This window comes from Patagioenas fasciata, chromosome 2, assembly GCF_037038585.1.
Source record: "Patagioenas fasciata isolate bPatFas1 chromosome 2, bPatFas1.hap1, whole genome shotgun sequence".
Taxonomy (NCBI): Eukaryota; Metazoa; Chordata; class Aves; order Columbiformes; family Columbidae; genus Patagioenas; species Patagioenas fasciata.
The window spans coordinates 65,112,374-65,134,903 of NC_092521.1; the positions used below are offsets into that span (position 1 = coordinate 65,112,374).

The 22,530-nt window shown below is 36.3% G+C and overlaps 1 protein-coding gene across 5 annotated transcripts in view; it reads left to right on the forward strand.

Moving 5' to 3' along the window:
• Positions 1-22,530, forward strand: part of INVS (inversin) — a 93,735-nt gene that overhangs the window by 4,993 nt on the left and 66,212 nt on the right. For 2 of the 5 annotated variants that reach the window (XM_065830726.2, XM_071804327.1), the window contains exons 2-3: positions 316-485; positions 7,829-7,995. In XM_065830726.2, the coding sequence (XP_065686798.1) occupies positions 380-485; positions 7,829-7,995 (273 nt within the window). In that variant the 5' untranslated portion in view covers positions 316-379. Of the gene's footprint in view, positions 1-315; positions 486-3,338; positions 3,361-6,231; positions 6,380-7,828; positions 7,996-22,530 lie in introns of those variants that run through there. The other 3 variants (XM_065830727.2, XM_071804328.1, XM_071804329.1) reach the window with 3 other exon arrangements.

Here is a 22,530-nt window from a genome sequence, read left to right on the forward strand (position 1 = left end):
TGCCAACACTCTGAAGAAATCTCTTGGATTTTTAGATAAACACTGTCCTATTTGCAGACTTTTGCAAAGTTTATTGACTGAAATTTATGTTGGAGGCAATGAAACTATAATACACATATGTATATATCTCCTTAATGTAGGCTTTTTCTGGTTAAATCTTGGCTAGAGGTAGATTTAATCCGCAAAAGAAGAAATGTGTTTGTTCTTTTTTGTTTTTAACAGAAGAGTTTATTATCTTTAGCATTGTTTTGAGTCATCTTAATGACTCATTATAAAATTCATTATCTTTTATTCTTTTCTTTTTTTTTTTTCTAGAACTGAATTCCTACAAAAAATGTTGGTGGTGCAGATCTGACTTGTAATAATACCTTGAAAGAGTATGAGTATTTCAGCCAACTGCCTCTTCAGTGGTTCCTTGTTAGCATCTGAAGTGCATGCTGCTGCTGTTAATGGAGATAAGAGTACCCTCCAAAAGCTAATAGCAGGTAAATGTTTTCTTCGTAGATGCATTTTGATTACTTCAGAACTGAAGCTTTTTGGTTTTGATTTACTACTCTGATGTTTAAGATACATTTTAATTTCTTGGCTATATGTATTTCTAGAATAAATGTAGTCCTGAACATAGGACTGATTTCTCATACTTTTTATTATCTGTTGCCTTTGATTGGTACTTCTGTGTGAGATATATAGAAAATTGATATGTCATACAACCAGAAGAGTTATTCAGATCTTCTGTTTCATGGAATTTGAAATTATGGAGAAGTGCTTTGGGCTGAAATAATTTGGCCCCAAATCCTTATTTTTGTATAATTGCTTTTGTGGGAAATTTTATAAACTTGTTTTTACACATCATTTATTTATAGTTAATGAAGTCTTGTCACAGTGTAGTATTTGGGAATTAAATGACCCAGCCTCTATTTGTTCCTTTGATTTTGATTTTACGTGGGAGATAAAACTGCAAAATCCTTGCAGTCTTTACTGTAATAGCAAAATTTTTCTTTTCTGCTTTGTCATGTTTTGACAGGATATGACACAGACCTTACTTTTGCCAGGACAGGACCAAAAAAAAGTATTGCCTAGCAGAAGAAGAATGCATCAGAGTAGTATTTTTAGCTGTTTACCAGACACTGTTGAAAGTATAACTTGATGCCAGAAGTAAGCTGAGCAGTTGGTGTTATTCACTGAACTTCGTGGCTGCACTTAGCAGCAGCATCTAATTCAGGACGGTACTTTAGCATTATGTGTGTGTATACTGGATGGCTTAACAACGTTCTCTTAACACAGCCAAGCTTTGCATCTTGATTATGTGGCTAGTGGTATATGCAGTAACATAAAGCCTGACTTTCTCCTTATTTTAGGAAGGGCTTTTTACTCTTGAATTATTTATTACTGTCCTCTATGAGTTTTCCTAGTTAAGTTAGTAACATATCAGGGGCATAGTGGCTGGTTAAACAGTCCCTTAGAGCAGCCCCTCTAACCTGTTTGGTGATTTGTTCCTTTTTCCACCTGTAGTTTTCATGGAGCTTGTGTGACTGTATACAAACATATACGTTGTATTAGCGTATAACTCCTGAGTATGAACACATGTGTAATCTGCCACCCAATAGCCTGCGATTTTAAAGGAACAGGTGTTTGAAATAACACAGTATGTTCTAGATACTGTGTGTCTTTTGATATCCTGTACCAATAGGAGGCATAAATAGGCAGAATCAAAGATAAGTAGAAAACTTACAGAAAGGAGGACTTTGGAACAAAATATGGTGTTTTGTTAACCATCACTGATGATTAATTAGACTTAATATGAGCCAGCAGTGTGCCCCAGTGGCCAACAAGGTCAACAGCATCCTGGCTTGTATCAGGAATAGTCTGGCCAACAGGCAGGACTAGGGAAGTGATTGTCCCCCTGTACTCAGCACTGGGGAGGCCCCACTTCTAATCCTGTGTTCAGTTCTGAGCCCCTCACTGCAAGAAAGACATTGAGGTGCTGGAGAGAGTTCGGAGAAGGGCAACGAAGCTGGTGAGGGATCTGGAGCGCAAGTCTGATGAGGAGCGGCTGAGGGAACTGGGGCTGTTTAGCCTGGAGAAAAGGAGGCTGAGGGGAGACCTTATTGCTGTCTACAACTACCTGAAAGGAGGTTGTAGCATGGAGGGGGTTGGTCTCTTCTCCCAGGTAATGAGTGATAGAAAAAGAAGAAATGGCCTCAAGTTGTGCCAGAGGAGGTTTAGATTGAGTATTAGGAAAAATCCTTCACGGAAAGGGTTGTCAGACATTGGAACAGGCTGCCCAGGGAAGTGGTTGAGTCACCATCCCTGGAGGTGATTAAAAGATGTGTAGATGAGGTTCTTAGGGATGTGGCTTAGAGGTGTACTTGTCAGTCTTAGGTTAATGGTTGGACTTGATGATCTTGAGGATGTCTTCCAACCAAGATGATGCTGTGACTTTCTAAACAACGCATGGGTTAAATACCATAAAGCACAGGACATGCCAAGTGTTTATTGTATAACCAGTGCTCTCACGAAGTGTGCTAGTTGTTTGCATTGCATGAGTTGCTTACTACTATATCACATTGTTTTAGAATTGTATGATGTCAGACTTTTGGGAATACTCACAGTATTTTTATTATACAACACCAAACGTGTCTTTAATTAACAGTTCTTCAGTGTTAAAAGCCGTCTGTATGATGTTCATTCTAGTCCAAAAGGGAGCAAAAGTTGATTCTGTGTTTGGAGGATAATTTTGTAGTTAGCGCAGTTATGTAGAGTTTCAGGAAGATGTATCTAATTGTTTTAATTGTGTATAAGAACACAACAATATGCATTATAGCCATTATACTGAAGTGCCCATTCAGTCCAACTCCTTCTAAAACCCTTATGTATGACTTACATGCAATTGCTTCTAAAACTCTGATACAATGTTTCATTGTAAACTTTAACTATAAATTCTGGGTTGCAAATATGCAGTTGCCTGTTTTTCTTTGATTCTCTGCTTTTCCATATTCTGCAATGTGAGAGGTTGAGTAAGACTCAAATCAGGTATTACAAAAGGCAGGATTCTTGCAAGTAACATGGGATGATTTATCTTTTAATGATTAATCAGAATTCATGTCTTCCCCCTGCCCTTTATCCTCTTCTGGCTTGAAAAATGCATAGAAATGTTAAGAGTCTGATGTGACTGCTTGCATAGACAGTGAGGAAGTAATGAGGTATGAATATGGGAGTTAAATTTTAAAATTGAGCCACCTGATTTTGTGATATTTGTGACTTCCATTGGCAACAAGTGTATAAAATGCATAATCTGGATGGGATGAGGATGTTGATCCTGAAAAGGGAGGGATCAAACAAACTTCCTTTCTTAAGCAAGTAAGTGAAAGAGACTTTAATTTTGCCACAGCACATTTTAGATAGACCAATATGTGAATGTTTAGAAGGCTTGCTGTGCTTTCTTGATTGCAGAAAATAATAATTTGCTGTAGCTGTGAGGTCCACAAGTTGCTGTGGTTAGCGTGTTTCATCAAGATCATCCCCTTTAGTGCCTGATAGTGATGTAGTAGCTCCTAGTCCTTGTCCTGTCTCTTATCCTGAGCACGGAGACACTCTTTCTGGGAAATGCCCACAGAACCTTAACTACTCCAAGTGCCTTACAGAGTCTTGTAAACAAACAAAATAATAACAAGAAGAAACTTTCTGCTAGCTGAAGATAGTTTCTTCCCCTTAAAAAACAGCGCAGCAGCAGCTTTGGGAAAATCACTGGCATGAAGTTTTGAAGGTCTAGCTCATTTTTCATTCAGACTGTATGCACACATGGAAATTCTGTCATCAGTTACGTTTGTTGCTTGACTTAGCTGGGTTGTCCTTGAGCTTAGGTATATAGATACCTATATATATAGACACTAAATGAGGTCCTGGGAACCCTGAAGCCACTTGTGGGCTAAATAGCTGACAAGAAGCTGTTTTTTCTCATCTTGACTGTACTCGTTTCTTCTAGTCTCTACATTCTGTACATCCTCTGACATTATATAGTGGAAAGAGAACTTGGAATTTGAGGGAGAGAGACTAGTTTTACACACTGCTGATTTGAGAACAAGTGTTACATGAGCATAAGCCATGTGCTTGTATTTTATTGGGATAAGTGCATGTTTATGTGTTTCTTTTTAAAAATATATGTGATTGTGTAAGCCCCATAGCCTTCAACAAATTTAAGATACAATTGAGGCTGTGTTGACACTGAACAATGGAGTATGGTTTAGTGATATCTAAATTACCAGACTGAACTAATACTCCAAGAGCACCTGACAATAGTTAGCTAATTAAAGAAACTGGCATGTTGACTGGGAGCAGTGCCATGTTCAATTATTCTTTGTACCTCAGTATCTATCTGTTGCTGCGCAGGGCTGCATGTTTGTTCGTAACTGACTTAGATGTTTCTGTACTATGCTCTGCTGAATGGGGAAAGATAAAATACTGAGACATAAGACGTTGACAGTTTCACCATATGTGTGTATAAATTTTAAAATACTTCTTTCTAATAGTATATGAAAGAATTATTGTGAAACTGCATCCAGTTTGCAGTAGAACTATAATGCTGTCAAATAAAAGTCTAGCAAATGCTTTTACAACTTAGGGAAAATAAAAACCATTTGTATTCCCCCGTGTAACTCCTATCTTACATTTTGAATTATTTCTTAAATGTAATGTAATTAATTAAACAAATTACTTTTTTCTACATTCTGCTTTCTAATGCATTTAGTAAATATTACAGCATTTCATTTTGAGTAGAACAACTACAGGCGTCAATAATGAAACTAAGATGACATTTAAGTGAATATGTAAAGACAATACATGAGCTTTTTTCTCAAAAAATGTTGATGAAAATTAGCATTTTAAGAGTATCAAATATATAATTTTAATAACATTGTGTACATTATTTTTTTTCACATAAAAATGCAGTTACATATAACAGATCATAAATAATAATCCAAATACCTTTCAGTTTACACAGCTTTTAAGTCCCTTTCAGAAACATGTTGCAAATTATTGTTTAACAGTCTTACAATTTACTTTTAAATACACTACTATGTGAACAGTAATGAATAAGATCTAACCAGTACTTTCATCTTCTCTAATGCTAAGCAAAATTCTGACCAGATTCTTATGCAGCTTTTATGCAAAGTCATGCGGGAAAAAAAATAACCTCTATACATTTACAAATGTAATTTTCTATTATTTGATTTTTATTTGGTATAAAAATATGCTTTGGTCATTTATTCCTGGAAAAAAATCCAGGACTCACCTGTTGTGCTCTTTATGAGAAATTTCTAGAGGCAAAAATGAGGAAAAGCTGACAAGGGTACGTGCAGTTCCCAGTGGCAAATCTACAGAAGGTGTAATTGTAGCTATTCTGTATCTTCATTTATGTAGTAATACAGTAGGAAAAGGTAACATCCTATTTAAAGCAATTGAAGTTGTATAGAAAACCAAAACAAATATAAATGTTTTTCTACATACATAGAAGTTTAAAAATTTAGGTGGGAGAATTAGGATGTCATGCTTTAAATTAGGCTGTTGCTAATATGGTGACAAGGTAAAATCTGTGGAAGGGAAGGCATCAGTGTGGACCATGTCTTATCTGTGTACTTTGTATTCTGGTAAACCTGTGGAAGTAGGTGGAGGGGTGGTGATACACTTGTAAAATCTGAAGCAGAAGAAAAGTCCTGGATTCAAATTAGATTAACAAATGACCATATAAAGCAAGCCTGAACATGAAAAATAACCCCACTTAATTATTGCATTTACAGGTCTAAACAAGAAACTATAGTACTGACGTTTTATTGCTGTCTGACCAGATGGTGATATGTGTGATGCATTAAAGGAGGTCAGAGAGTCTGAATTGTCAGGGACCACAGTAGTAATGAAGGTTACTTTCCTGTGGTTTGGAGTAAATGACTATTGGGGCTATCATCCTCAGTTGTTAGAAATCATGAATGGACTGGCAACAGAAATTCCAGTGAACTCAGAACTAAATGAACTCTTGAGTTTCTCTTGACTGCTGTCTAGGACCCAAATCGGTGCTACCAAGTGAGATTTTTGTAACTCTTAACCAGAGTGCACAGGGATAAGCAGCAGCAGCCTGGTATAGTTGTGTACTCTAAAAATGGTCAAGGGCACTAAAATGAAAATGCTTGCTAAGAAGAAATTGAAGAATATTCTAAAGAGTATACTCCTTGCTTGCAGTGTGAAATGAATGCAAAAGCACTTAATAAAATAAAAAGTTGAGGAAGGTCAAAGGGAAACAAGTATGGCTAAACAGCAGTGTGAGACTGGATAATAAAGCAAGATGTTCTTCAAAAGCATAACCTGTGTCTGAGGAAGGCAGATACAGGTCAGTAATTTTTTTTTTTTTTTTTAAAGGCATAATTTGTTAGAGGCATAAAATTAATTATAGAACTAGTGGATTGCCAAGTTGAGGGGTCAATCAGAGAAGACAAGGCCCAGGGTGACGAACAACAAAAAAATTTCTATGTTTGCGTTCACAGAAGAGCTTAGAAAGGTTCCTAAACTGTTCTGTTTTGTTTTGTTTTGTTTTGTTTTTTGTGGAGCAGAAAGAGTTTTCTCAGGGCAAATTGCAGTTTCTAAGCAAGAGAAGGTGTTACAAAATGAATCATAAAAATGACATGTTATTCACTTAACAGTTTTTAAAAACTTGGAAATGAAGTGAATGAGCAAAGCATTACTCAAACTAGCAGTACCCTGCTTAAAAGTGCTTTTTATGAGGGGCTTGGTTGATCGGGAATGAATTTTAATCCTTAATATTCCCTTTGATTTATGTTTAATCTGCTTGACTCTTCTGCTAGATGAATCAATACAAATTATAATTAAGAATCAATTACTGGATATGTAGGTAAGTATAATATGCTGGGGGAGAGTGATAATCGTGTTTGTAAAGGAGAAGCATACCTTTCCTGGAATTTTTTTTAAGCATCATCAATCATGCAAAAAAAGGAATATTTAAAAATAAAAAATAATTTACTTTTAAAGTTCGTTGTTCCTTGATTAATTGTAGACGATAGTGCTGCATGGGTCGTATTTAGAGTTGGGATGTGTAGTATAGTTGACACTTGTGAATTCATAGGTGCTAGTTTCTATGTAATGACATAATAGAAATTTCTAACTTTATCATGGCCAGTGGTTTGGAGACTTTTTATTGTGAATAGGGATACAATTTTGGTTTTTTGTATAGGACCTAAAGCTTCTTATTTTAGATTAATTGCTGCTTTACTAACTAGTTGGTACTAACTGTATCAATTCAAGAAAGCTTGAGAAACATTTTAGTAGTTTCCATATTGCAAGGGACTATAAAATAAATAATGGTATTGATGGAATATTGACATGTTAATGCTTTTTCAATAAACATTGCTGTGAGTAGGCTTCAAAGCTTTAGTTACAGTGTTCACAGATTTCAGGACTGTTTGATTTACTTGCTGTTGATATTTTTAAAAATAATCTTTGCAGACAAGATCTGTGCAAATATTTCAAAAATATTTAAAATAATGATGCTGCAGAATGTTACTGGTGGTAGCTGTATTTTCAGAACTAATGTTTTCCAAATGTACATTATCGGTAAATATGTTTCAAAATGTCCTATAAATGTCTGTAAAAACAGGGTAAAAAGTAGTAACTTTTGAGTTTATCTTGTACTCCTTTATTTTGATCACTCCATTTATAATAAGAAAATACTACTTTTACTTAAAGTACCCTTTTAATTAAAAAAACTACTGCTCTTAGATACTCATGGACTTGATTGTTTCGTGTGACTTTTGTTGTTTTTTAGGAAACTCTGAGCTGAAAGATAAAGAGGACCAGTTTGGAAGAACTCCACTTATGTACTGTGTACTGGCGGACAGGCTGGACTGTGCAGAGACGTTGCTGAAGGCTGGAGCTGATGTTAATAGAGCTGATCGTAGCCGAAGAACTGCGCTCCATCTTGCTGCACAAAAGGTAATTACATTAAAAGTGCTCTGCCGTTCTATAAACTTGCAGCATTCACAGCAGGTATAAAGGAGATTTTCTTGTACTGAGTAAGTATTGTGTACCTTTAGAGGCTTTCATTATTTTAGAGGCAAATAATGCTATGTGTTTTTTAAAACTTGGCCCATCTCAAAGTAAATTTTATTTTTAATGTTTTTACTTAGTGTAGTTGTAGTTATTTGCAGAGACAGTACAATTCATTGCTGTTTTAAGAGCTTGTACTTTGTAGGAGAAATTATCTTTGTCTATTTTGGGGTAGATCGTTCTAAGTAAGGACTGGATTTTGTACACTCTGATACTCCTTAGGATGTAACTATTAATTTCAGTGGATATAAGGATGTAAGTTTTCATTCTCTGCAGGATGCTTTTTTGCCATTTGTCTGTCAGAGAATCTTGCAGTACTACTTTCACTCAATAGAATCTAAAACTCTACAGTCAATGTAAGGTTCTTTCTTTTCTCTTCAGTATCAAATAACTGTGCTAAGCTGTTCCTTAATCCTTCATCTTTTCCTAATGGCATCTCTAACTCCTTTTGAAGTAGCTGCTTTATTACTTGCAGTTGGGTAGTTGATCTCCTGCTAGGTGTTCTGGTGCACTCGGATGCTCTTGCTTGTTGTTCCACAAGTGTCCTAGAAGCCATCTTTCAGAACTATGGCTTCTCTAAAATAGCTCTGTTTTGCTTTGGATATCAATAAACAGTATCAAAACTTCTGTACTTGATATAAATGCTGTTCATAGTCTCCATCGAAAATATTTCTGTTAGTATAGCCACACAGACTGACCAATGCTATGCCATATTCTTTCAGTTCCAAGGGTTTCAACCTAGGTAAAAGGTTAAGGTGATCTGATGGCTTCAGTAACTCTGTCTAATGTTGTTTTAATATCTATGTCACCTTTACCAATTTCTGGGGAAACTGAGGTCTCAGAACTCAAAGTCATCCTGTGTCACCCTTGTCTTGCCGTGATTTGTCCAAGTGGCTTTTGTCACTGGAGTGTGTCTATAAAGTAACAGTTACCTGGAAGCATGGATCAGGTTCTCAACAAAGCATCCTTTTAATCTCTCTGTCTCAGACTTCATTGATGTCCTGGAAGTAAGAGTTAGGATATTCCCTTACTTATTGGTCCACCTGATCACCGTTCTTTTGTACCAGATTGAGTGCATTCTCACACTTTTCTTTGCAGAAAGTTCTTAAGTTAGTAAGGTAATTTCTGATCTTATCAGAAATTTCAGCTGTTAATACTACTTGAAATAGCAGTGCTTTTTGAAAACAGCTACGGTTATACATTCATATGATAACCTCTGCTGAGTGGTTGCTTAATAATGATAGTTATGTTCTTAGTGATAAGTCTTCCATAGACATCCTTTGTATTACAGCTTTTAAGCTTTACACATCTGCTAGTCTGGACGATTCTTAGCATCAATAAGGAGTTAGAAAGTTAAACTCTTTGCTTTAATGTAATAAATATGTCTTTCGATGGAAAATATTTAAAACATACTACAATGCAATTTTAGACAATGGAGTGGGAATAATGTCGAGTAACTTTAGGAATTTACTTTGCCGACATCTAAATCTGAGCTAGTAATCTAGATCACTTTTAAAGTTAATGCACTTAATTAGGTGCAATTTATTCATCCTAAAGTAAATACCTTAGGATACACTGACTAACTAAGTCATCTTTTTAGGCATCTGACTGATGTAGTTTTTGATGTTCTCAGTGTCTCAATTGTGACAAATGAACCTCACCCAAGGCATACATTTTTTTAATTGAGTAATCTTTTTTGAATCTTCATTAACATGATCTTTTGTAGTTTCTGTCTTGTCTTCATCACCTTATGATGGAGATGCTTCAGTCTTTGTGGGCAGAAGGCCATGTAAATCAAGTTATCTGGTTTTATTTCTTTTGTTTTCTTCCGTTCCACTATGAAGGTAGACTACTTTGGTCTGTCATTAAAATGGACAGACCTCCCAAGCAATTTTGAAAGCGTGCACATCACAAAAAAAAAAAAAAAAAAAAAAAAAAAGGATAGGTTAAGTCAACTTCAGAAAACGTAAATTAAAAAACAAGCAAACAAAAAAGACCCCTTAAACCCAGACCCACCCAAAAATGATACAAGTCATTGCAGGAGTACGCCTGTGAAGATTGCCGTAGGAGTTTCAGAGGACAGTTATGACTTCATGAGCATGGATGTAATTTAATGTAATTTACTGGCTGCTGCTGCAGTGACTGATTGCAACTGAAGTAAAATTATTAACATAATTTGCGAGTGATTTCACACTGAGGAATTGTATTACTATGTGTGTACAGATTGTTTAAAGTGGTAGAACTTAGATTATTGTGCAATAAACATGCTGTGGAGACAGATATGAGTACTGGGATTGCAGTTTAACTGCAGACATTCATTTTCACTTGTAAGCATTCTGGTAGCAATTTGCTTCTAGTCCGAAATTGCAACTTGCTTAAACTCTTGCATATGATGCCTCTGAACAGAAATGTTTCTACATAGCCAAATTACCTGTATATGACGTTTTCATTTGTCTTCCTTTAAGTAATTCCAGTTTAATATAAGGAAAAAAACAGGCCCGCATCTGTCAGAATTTCTCACAGAGGATGCTCACTTATTAGCAACCTGTTTACTCTGGGGAAGTGCCAATCTCTATGAATTCCCTAGGCACAGCCTTTTGTCTTAACAGGGACAGAAGACAAAATTCAATAGCTTTGTTGTTGGATGCTAATAATATGCACTTAAAATAATCTATCAGGATGCTAGCTGTCAGGATGATATTAATTTTAGCTTCAGAAAGATTAATACCACCCTAGTGGGAAAATGTGGCTTTCATTATGTAGAAGTACTAAATATTCTGTAGGTTGTATTAATTCTTTGATGACACAATTATTGACAAATAACAGTACCTCCAGGATGCAGTTGGGAATTCTGTGTCAAGTAGGAGGGTATGTTTTAATGATCTTTAGTTGTAATTTTTCTTAAAGTATAAAAAAATAGTTGTTCCTGTATACTTACCAGTAACCATATGGGTAAAGAAGGAAATAAGACAACCTATGGAAAGGATAAGACATCATAGAAAAATAGAAACAGAAGGTAATCTTTAATTTGGTTGTTTTTTGAAACCTTATTTCCAAGTCTTAACTTTCCCAGTGTATATCATGAAAATAAACAAACACGGTACCTTTCAAAGATGATGGTGATCAGTTTGTGGTTTTTTTTTTCTACACTGGTAACCTTTTGTGATGTTCCCCCTTAAATGAGAGCTCATAATGAGTAATATTAATTTGGTGCATATAGTAGGTTCGTGAAGTATGAATGAGCTTTACATTCGTTCATACTTTCATGTGAACATAAAATTTGTCTAAAAAAAAAAAACAAACAACTCAACAAACCAAGGTGTAAAACAGGAATGTGGACCAACCAACCAGAAGAGGTGATTTTTTTTACATGCAGGACTACAGGTTCCTCTGTGTTTAATTAAGCCACAGACAATAACTATGATACAAATGTTTTCTTTACTTTCCCAAACAAAGGGTTCTCTCTAGTGAATGCAGCTTGAAGATGCTCAAGGGCAGAAAACAGAGTTCCTTATATATGATTTGTATATGTTGTAGTACAGATAAACTGATGGAGCTGCCAAAGAGTTGGTTCTGCACATGGTCTTCCCCTGAGCCCTTTTCACAACTGCAGAACTGCTCAGTGTTCAGTGAGTTGAAAAAAAATGAGCTCTACAAAATAATGATTCTTTTTTGCCTATTTAGCATGAGTCATAGAATTATTTCAGTTGGAAGAGCCCCTCAGGATCACCAAGTCCAACCATAACCTAACCTAGCTGTAGCACCAAACGATGTCCCTAAGAACCTCATCTAAACACCTTTTGAACACCTCTGGGAATGGTGACTCCATTACTTCCCTGGGCAGCCTGTTCCAATGTCTGATAACCCTTTCCGTGAAGAATTTTTTCCTAATATCCAATCTGAACCTTCCCTGGTGCAACTTGAAGCCGTTTCCTCTCGTCCTATCACTTTCTACTCAGAAGAGACCAACCCCCTCCATGCTACAACCTCCTTTCAGGTAGTTGTAGACAGCCATCAGGTCTCCCCTAAGCCTCCTTTTCTCCAGGCTAAACAACCCCAGTTCCCTCAGCCGCTCCTCATCAGACTTGTGCTCCAGACCCCTCGCCAGCCTTGTCATCCTCCTCTGAACTCTCTCCAGCACCTCGATGTCTGTCTTATGATGAGGAGCCCGAAACTGAACACAGGATTCAAGATGCAGCCTCACCAGTTCTGAGTACACTGGCACTGTCCTCATGCTCCCAAATGATTTTCACTGTTGGTTGTGCTGATGCTGCTGTTGATCTGTGCTGTAAGCCTAATTTAAATCATTAAAAATGAGTACAGGAAAAGTTTAGGAGAAAAAAACTCGCATTGTTACAAGGAACTGATTTACAGTATTGTCCACCAGAAAGTTGTGCTCTCATCACTGAGGAAGAATAATAAAGCAGCCAGAGACTGTGCAGGGCTGGAACTTTGTAAATGAACCTTGGCATCATGAAAATATTCTTAAAACCTTATATAAGAATTTAGCAGTGTTCCATTTGAGTTGAGGGAGGACAAGGAAACCTTTCTGAAAGTCGTTTTTTTTGTGCGATAAATGAGAGTTGTGGTTTTCTTTCAAGACTTTGCATATGTCTCTAATTCTGCTGCAGACTGTTCTTTAGATTTCATTAATACTTCCATTTGCCTCTGAATTATCGCGTCTTGATTTAGTGACTAGTGAGCAAATATAAAGTTATGAAATGGTGATCTTGAAATAAAAAGTTGGTCTCCTCATGAAACTCAGAATTCCAACATAACTCCCGGGCATGTTAAATTTCTCTGTTTCTCCACTGAAATGTGCAGAGTGGCTTAGAACATGTTTATGCACAAAAAATAATACAAGATAGAAGCATCTTGTGGAGACTAGTGTTAGGTAAGCTGTTTTGAATCTAGCTAGAGAGGGAAATGATTGGTCTGAAAAGGTTCTGGAAAATCAAGCAACACCAGATATTATGAGGATGGTCAGAACACTGTATTGTATATTCTTCAACTTCAGAAATTCTGTATCTTGATTCATCAGTCCATCACAGATGTGAAGGAGAGGGAAGTCTTTACATGGGAGTTATACTCAACATTATAGAGCAGCATAACTGAAACACGAAACTTGATAACAGTTTTGTTGGTATGGAGAGCTTGATTTGGGCACTTCTTTGCAGTGTGTGGTTCTTGTCTTTTCAGGCAACACATTTTCAGCTTACACACTTTGTCATGCCTTGTTACAAGGCAAGAACATGCACGTTGTTGGTTGCTCGTTAAGTGTTAAGTCACTATAGCCATTTGGTATCCAGCAAACATCTGCCTCTACTGTCAAACTGTGGGTGAAAATCCAAACAGTTCTCTTGTCTGCAGAAGATAAAACTGTAGAAATGCTGCTCTACAAATCAGGTTTCAGTTGCACAGCAGATACTAAACCACCTGAATCTGATTTCTCACTGGTTTTATGTTAATATTGTAAGACAAGGTTATGCAAAAATTTACATGCCAAAATAGCTCTTTTGACTTCAAGATCAGAATTTCAGAGTAACTAAAGATCAGACTCTGTGTACAGATGGAGTGATAAGTATGGTATGAATGTCTATAGGGTATGGCACATGTAAAATTCACTTTTAAATTATTTTAGTAACTGTTAGTTTCTAAACTTATTAGAAGAAAGCATGTTTGAAAATATTGCTGGCAATTTGTGGTACCTCCCTGAATACACCTACTTTCTAGCAGTCATTTTGGGCATCAAAGTAAATATAACATGGCTAAATGAAAAACATAGCATTTATTATTGTCTTTGGGTAGGATTTGACTGTCAAAGAGAACAAAGAAAGCTGACTGCGGCACTAAAATGCATTACACTATAAATATCTGATGCGTTTTCTATATGGCCTGCTGTAGACAGAATGATTCTAACTATTTCCACTCGTAAGAGCAAAATGCTATTTTTTCCATTTAGAATAGTAGAAGAAAAAGCTGAAGGTGGATGGGGGAGGTTCAAAGAGACGGTTTACATCAGGAGCACATGGGATGTATTTAGACAAATACTACATAGTAGAGTATATTTGTGTGGAAGGGGATGGACCAAGTGTCATAGAATCATTCTGTTTGAAAGGGATCCTCAAGATCATAGAGTCCAACCATAACCTAACTCTAGCACTAACCCATGTCCCTAAGAACCTCATGTAAATGTCTTTTAACCACCTCTAGGGATGGTGACTCCATCCCTTCCCTGGGCAGCCTGTTCCAATGCCTGACAACCCTTTCCATGAAGAATTTTTTCCTAATATCCAATCTAAACTGCCCTTGGCCCAACTCTTGTCCTAATGCTGATTTATGTGCTGATGAAGTCATCTCCAGTTGCCTGGGGCAGACAATGTTTCAGGCTGTCAGCTGTTGTAGCATCCATATTTTGAAGGATTTTGTTTTAATTGTGAGGTTGCAAACCTAATTTAAAAGTAGAACAAAGAAGAAATACATCTAAGGTTTTTGTGAAGATGAATGGGTTAGGTCTTGCTATGTGTAAAGGATATTCAGGTATGATTCTCAGGGAGGCATGTCTCCTGGAACGCAACTCGAAAAACATAGCAGTAAATCATTTGTGATTCTGACCTGGACTGGCGGGAAGGATTCAGACTTTTCAAGAATAGTGATCGTAAGTCAAATATTATAAATAAACCTTAGAGAAGAAAACTCAGGAATAATAATAGAGGGACAGTGCATTGCATTAATAAGTCCAATACTTATACAAAGACATTTACAGATTTGGCTGGTATGATTAGAAATTAAGAATAGTATTTTTTCTTCACTGCTTGGCACCAGCTAGTCATCTAATATAACCCCAGTTTTTAGCTGACATCGTTAAAGATTAAAAAAACTGAAAAGGTCTTAAAATGATGGAAAAGAAGCCCAAATGAGAATGCTTTTAATGAACTAGGTAAAGTCAAACTGGGAGAATGCTATGTATTCCTTTCCTCTGTAAATCAGGTATGTGCTAAAAGAAAATTAGAATCTGCTAAGTAAGAACAGGCCAGGTTTGTGATTATAACTTAGCGGGTTTATAATATAAACAATAAAGGAATTTTTCATGCTGGAAAACCTGAACAGTTCCCGAGAATACTATAGACTCACTGTCACCAGCATAGGCATGAATGTAATTGTATGAATAAGAGTTTGCTGGGTTCTCCCCGGCATGGATGACTGGGGTGGGTTTGCCATCAGAAGTCTCCTGGGGAGCTCTGTGCCAGGGGTTCTGAACTAGTCTGGTCTTGGAAAAGACAGAAGGGGATGAAAAATGGGTTTGATCACTGTAAAGGAAAATGTATCTACTTGATGGTACACTACCTTCTTTGAAAATGAAAATATTTGTCTCCTCTTTGCAGTGTTTTCTTATATTTGAAGTACATTTTAAAGCAGTATAGTAACAATTTAAGTTTATTCCTATAAATATTATATACGTTTTCAACCTATCAGTATTTTTACCGATTTGCTTGAGTTTCATGTGACCCAACTTACCTAAATGTCCTGTAGGTTCATTTTTTTCTAAGTGCAATAGTAGTCTTATGCAATCTGTTGCCAAACTATTCATTCTAATGTCTCTATTTTGTGATATTCCGGTACTGAAATGCCCATCTGTTGAACAGTTTAATTGTCTGTGTCTGGTTGAAATGATTAATAAATATGTGTTCAGCCACAAGAGTATTTTGTAAATCTGAGAAGGTGAAACAGTCTGAGGACAAATACTACATATTATATGATTACTTTTTTTACTGAATAAATATTTTTACAGAGTTTCTATTTTAAAAAATAATGTTATGCTGCACTTGCATGTAGTTTCATGTATCTGTATGATGTAGATGTTACACAGTAACATTTTCCTCAGTTAAACTAGATTTTTCTAAAGTAGAATAACAGATATTCACATTTTATGCCTTCTTTAGATAAAGAAGATTTTATTTTATTTAGGTTTTAATGTAGTTTTATTTAATATAATTTTATTGTTAGTGAGCAATTTCAGAAGCCTAGGAATCCCTTGCTGGAAAAAAATATTCTTTTGGCATAGTTGAAAAATCAATCAATTAATTGCAGCAGGACAGTACTAATTGCTTTTTAACTGTTTCAAGAACTTTTGTATTTTTACTTACGTTATTCTTGTGCCTGTATGATCTTAACTATGTTCCCATGGTTGTGGTGATTTGCTGGCATTTTTTTTAAATGTTCTCTTCCTGCCATTTGTTGCATTAAACAGCCTCAGTTCAGGGACCATGTCTCTGATCTTGCTGTTATTTGTTTTTGATAGTACCATTGCGAGAATAATAAATTTTGTCGCTTCTTTTCAGTTTGCCTTAGAGTGATGTGATTTTTTTTAATTTTTTTTTTTTAGGTCAAATGCTGGTAGATACTGCATATTGTCCTAAAAACAGACTTTTTTTTTCTTGATAAACAATTGAAGAAAATTTATAATGATAAATTCAAATTATGTATTCCAGTCTTAAATCACTCCACTGAAAAGAAAGGAAAATTTCATGGATATTAAATGGAATAACAACTGTAACATCTCTCTGCCTTGTAGCTCAGTATTGGGATTCCTTTTTTAATGATGCAAACTCTTACCTGCTAAGAACGCTTCCCAGCTCAAGCTTGGTTTTCTGGGGTTAATTTTCCCGGCATTTGTGCCTGGGTTTGAGGAGAGCTCGGTACAAAGGGAGTCAGTACAGCCTAGCGGAGAGCAGAGTCACGAGCATTTGCATCTCTGGAATGTTTTTATTGACAAACGGTAGTCTGCTATTGACATTTGTGTCCCTTGATGATACTTCTATCCTAGCTTATCTTTGCTGGTCAAATGCCTTAATTGTTCTGGCCTTTAATTCAGTCAAAGTTGGAGCAGGAGTGGAAGAGAAAAGAGAAGGAACAGGTCTAACGGAGCATCAAGCTTGAGCTCTGAAGCTGCTGGCAACGATCAACCTGTCATAATGTTATGATTTGTTCATTTTTATACCATTTATTAGCCTTTACTTGCTGTGCCATTTGGCCTCCAGGGCAGATAAAGTGCTGTCTAATTTGGTAGGTTTGCTTCTGTCAGAGTGGCCTCGACAGAGAAGGTGTTAGCTGTAGTGACAAATAATCAATAGCTGTCGTTGTCATGAGGAACGTGAGTAGTTGGGCCTTTCATCTGGAGGATTAGAGGTCTAATTGGATTGAGAATAGGGAGGGTGGGCTGTTGGGCAACCCTGTCAGCTATGTTAAGCTGTCAAATGTCAGCCTTCCTGAAAGGAAGAAGGGATGGTTAGCGTTCAGAAACAAGGAAGAAGACATATGAAAGCTTTTAAAAAAGTAATGGGTAAAAAAGTAGAATAGGCTAACGTACACTTTAACCCCTTCTTGTTTAATTACAGATCTCTCTGGTTAATGAGGATGCGTGGTGGGCACTCTCTGAATCTCGCGCTCTTTCATGTGCACACACGCACAGACAGAATGTGTGTGGAACAGATTTGGCACTGTGATACCAAATCAGACTGGTTCTCTGCGTTGACAAAAAGCCAGTTTAACTACTCAGATGGGGACTATAAATGCAGAAGATTATGATATAGGAGAGGAAAATAGACACCAATGGAGGGAATCACTTGACAGAATCATAAGGAAACTGAATATTTGATTTTAATATTTTCTTGTAAAGATTTGGCGGTCTGGTAGTACCAGTGTTTCTTGAGATATAATCAGTTGTTTCAATGTTGCTGTACGTAGAATAAGTACTATGATCCAGTCCTGCACTGGTCTGTAAAATTGTCAGCTGAATTTTATCTGTATTTTCTAACTGTTGCTTTTCATCCCTTGGTCTCTGCCTGTTTCTTGGAGAAAGATTTGTGTTATTCTAAAGAAGATTAATCCAATGAGCCATTATGCTAGAAGAACAAATATTTTTTTTTTACATTCATATCTCAGGTTTACAGTGCTAATGTTTATCTTACTAAAATAAATAATAGGAGTAGATTTTAATGGAGGATTTGTTTGATTACAAAATGATTAAAAAATTGGTATCTTTATTTGTCATCTTATTTTGTCACTCTTTTCAAAGCAAGTCTTAACTGTAACCATACCAGTATTTCCTTTCTCTAAGTAACACATTTTCCCTGAGATCTATTAGTATACTACTTGGCCAGAGTTACCAATGCAACTGGCCACCTGTTATAAGGAGTGTCCTTAACTGCTGATGACCTTGAAAAAGCAGTCTTTAGAGATGGGGGGGAAATTATTTTTGTATTGGCTAATTAAACAAAGACAATTTTATGGCTTTCTTCTTTTTTATAAGCATGCAGATTTTTTGAAATCTCACCTTTTTTTTCCTGAGTTTGATCATTTGTTGTCAACTAGTGGGTTACTATTGGTGTTTCAGTTTGGATTGATTCCCCTGCTGCTCCACTCTCTTCTGCACCACTTATTGATGGCCATTTAGACTCGTGAAATCGTATTTACTGGTGATCTGCTGTGAATACTGACAAACCCATCCTTAATCTCAAGTTCATATTTGTAAATTAGTATAGTGGTGTATTTCAGAAGCAAAAATCTTGAACGGTTTGTCTGTTATTTTGTTTAAATGGCTAACATGTCAGAAATCAGGGATTTTTTTCCCCTTTGAGATTGACTGCCGTGCTCTCAAAAGCCCATTTTTGTGTAAGAGTCTGGATTCGTGGGTCTTGAATGATTTTTGGTTTTGCAATTAGTTGTCTGACAGATATTGTACCTCTGTCATTTCTAGTCTAGGCTTTATCAGAACTAAACTTCAGACTTTTCTCATAATCTGGTTCTCCCACCTCATCTTTCTCTTTGTTTTGTTTCATTGCTTCCCCAACTCTGTACAATCGTGATGTTTTTGAGTCTGTATAATCTGATTTAATCGCATTTAACCTTCTGGTGTGAGCTATAGGAAGGACAGATGAAGAACTGAGATCATGGGCTGCTCTCGCAGCTTTATGTGCGTTGGAGATAGCTGAAACAGCTGAGCTACAAGAGGAATATTATGCTGCTGTGGCCCGGTTGGCTTCAGTGTCCATGATAGCTATGGAGCTGACCCAGTGTTTCCACACTGTGGTGTAGTCTGTGCTATAGAAGCGCTGTGATAAGATGAGCTTGTTTGTGACAAGAAGGGTGTCAGAATTCAGTATCTTCATTTCTAGAGCTTTACCTAGCACTTGCTACCAAAATCCTTGGCCTTTTTTTTTCTTTCCAATTTCTTTACCAAGGCAATGATCCATTATTTCCCTATTTTCTCCCCTTCCTAGTCTAGCTAGAACATGACTATTGGTGATGTTTTCTTTCTCTTTTCCTCCAGCGATGTCACAGCTATTTTTATTAACCTGACTTATTTGCATTGTACAAACTATTCTCTTTCATTTTCAAGCACCATGTAATTTCAGTTCTCTGCATCTCTGCTTTGCTTTTTGCTTTGCTAACTCTCCCCCTTTCCTTTGTTGGGCTTTGTATCATCTTCTAACGTGTTTTCTGTGCTTGAAATAAGCTTTCATGATTCAAACTGATGAAGAGCATATTGTCAGGCTCAAAACATACATTGTATTATTGTACTAGTGCCTGTGTTGGGCAGTCTTGATCGTAAGCATTTGAAATTTCATTAGAAATAATAGAAGAAATGTCTCCAACTGCAGCAATTTTCTAAAAGATTTTGAAAATATGGATCGAGTGCAAGCCATGGTGGCAGAACACAGAGCAGCTCTGCTTCTGTTGTGTTTCTCAGTAAAAAGGAGCTAATTCTGCATAGCATATGGAATGATATCTTAAATATCTCTACAGCCAGCTGGTAGAATTGCTTTATTTTCATCTATCAAATCCACAGTTGTATTTTTGTGAGGAAAATTTGGAAGAACTTCTGGCTGATGACTTACCCATTGTCACTTTTTCTGATCTTATCTAAGTCCTCTTCCATAGCAATAATTTTTCAGGCCACTAACAATAAATAATTTGTATTAGTTTATGAAGAATATCAGTTTCCAAGAATGACAAAATATGTGAGGACTTAAGGCTAAAAAAATATTGGTGTGTAACTTCCACTCAGCGATTTTGTTGAGAAGACAGGCTAGAACTGAAGAGGATGCTGACGTGCTTTAGGAAAGTTAGGCAAAATTTTGTCCAGCGAAGGTAAGTACTTTGTGTGGCATGAGCACTGCTTTTTCTACAGAACGTTATTCCATGTCACTTGATGTTCAGCTGGTTTAAGTTGACTTAACTATCCTGGTTTTCAGCTACTAGCTCTCTTGTACAGGCTGTTATGAAACAGCTGTCCCCCCTCTCTCATTTTGCTTTATTCAAAGGATACGTGAAATTTCTCTAGCATTTGAACTTTAAAATAATGATTACATCTTAAAAATGGGTTTCTTCTTAAGCACGGTCCTTACTGTATGTGAAGTGTTATGGTTCAGATCTGAATGGATTTCATTTTGTTTCACTTATTACTGTTCCTTTAGCACGTTTAGCATTGTGGCATCCCTTGGTGCGCAAGAGACTTGTCCAGCTTTTCTCCCAGGACATTGATGTCTGCTGCCAAGTCTATACCTTAAAAATACTTTTACAGGCAAAGACATCTCCCTGTTTGAGTGTCCTTTCTGAAACATCGTTTCTGCATTAATTGCCCCTTTGCAGCTGACCTCACAACTGATCTTTAATGGTTACGAGAAGCAATGTTATTGTTGGGACTGAGAAACTGCTTGCTTGTTTGTGTCCAGATTTTTCACTGACAAATTAAAACAGGGCCTTTACTAGTATTAGCTTGTAAGTTTGTTTAGTCCAGGTTTGTGAGCTGTTTGGTGATTTTGGTTTGAATGAGGTGACTTTTTCCAGATATTCTGTAGTAAAAAGTGAAGGTATTTGTTTTCACTGATTAAAAATATTATTCTAATTTTAAGTGAGTTAGTTTTATGTTAAATGTTTCCGTATAGACTTCAAAAATGTAGTAGGTGCAATAGATCATTTTGAAACAGGACACCTTTCTGCTGCATTCTCCAGGAATCTTCTATCAGGTGTCTGACATGTCCTTAATCTGATGCTCAGGCTTGTCATTTGAATCAATAGTGTACTAGATAGAATGTCTTCAGCATGCAAGGCTATTGCTATGGAAGGTGTTTGAAAAATAAATTCAGATCTTGTGGCCAGCCACAAACTCCAGGAGCACTAATCTTTCATTTGTCTCTCTCTTTGTCTGCAAACAGTTGGTTAAATTGTTGATTAAAGAGAATTAAATGAATCACACTCAAGTGTGGATATGTATAAACTACGTAAGAAAATTACGTTGTTTCCTGGAAAGCAACAGCTAATTTCAGCATATCATAACATATAAAATTAGTTTAACTTACCTACTAAAATTACCATTTTTTGGTCTCTATCTATAGCAGTTTGGAACCCGTTTTTGTTACACATTTCTTTATTATGAAGAATTAATGAAGAATGCTACTATTTTTTATTAATGAGAATGGTGTCTACTGAAATATTAAGTGATTTATGTTACGAATATCATCTGCATATGTCCAGCGTTCTGAGGGGAAAATTTAAACATGAATTTATATATGTACATAGGACGTGTTTTTTCAGTGTTCTGTTAGAATGGCATAGATTTGGAAAAGACTTTAAGAAACACCAAGCCTGAATTGTTATTTTAAATGCCTATAGGCTGAAGAAAGAGAAATAAATCCAGTACTTTTATTACTGCTAGGATGTAGTTTGAGTAGCTTACTAAGGCTTTGATTTATTTACCAGTACTGTAAGTAGATTCTGACTTAATTTTAAATCTCAAACATCACTATAGTGTCTAATGAAGATATGAAATACTGCAGTGTATAAAAGTAGCCTCAAGTGTCTCAATAATTAATTAAAGTAAGGGTAAACCTACCTTTATTGCACATTATTTCCATTACCGGTTATCTGTCTGCTTCTGTAACAGTTCTGGAAACTTCACTGCGTCTGGAGAACTTTTCTCATAAGTCGATTTGGTATATATTTCTGTGATTATTTCACACAGTTGTTTGCTATAGGACTCAAGATGTTTGAAATATATTTAAACCAATCAAAAGACATGGATTTTTTTTTTTTCTGATAAAATAGCAACCACAGTAATAACAAAAAATTCTGGGAAGATATGCTCAAAAATGAGCATATATGCAAAGCTTTCATTTTGCAAGCATTGTTGCTTCAAGGAGTCTGAAAGGATGTCGCAGACACAAGCCCTTCAAGTGCTACAGTTAAAAGTACCGGGCAATAGTGACCCAGCATTGTCAGAGTGATGCTGAGTAGCGATGGCAATTAGTTTCCTTCAAGAATGAAACAGTAATGCCCAAAGGTAGGATAAACAGCGAGGTCTTTGACTTGATTGGTGGCTGTGATTAGGACTTGTCTTTCCAGTAGAATTGTATCACG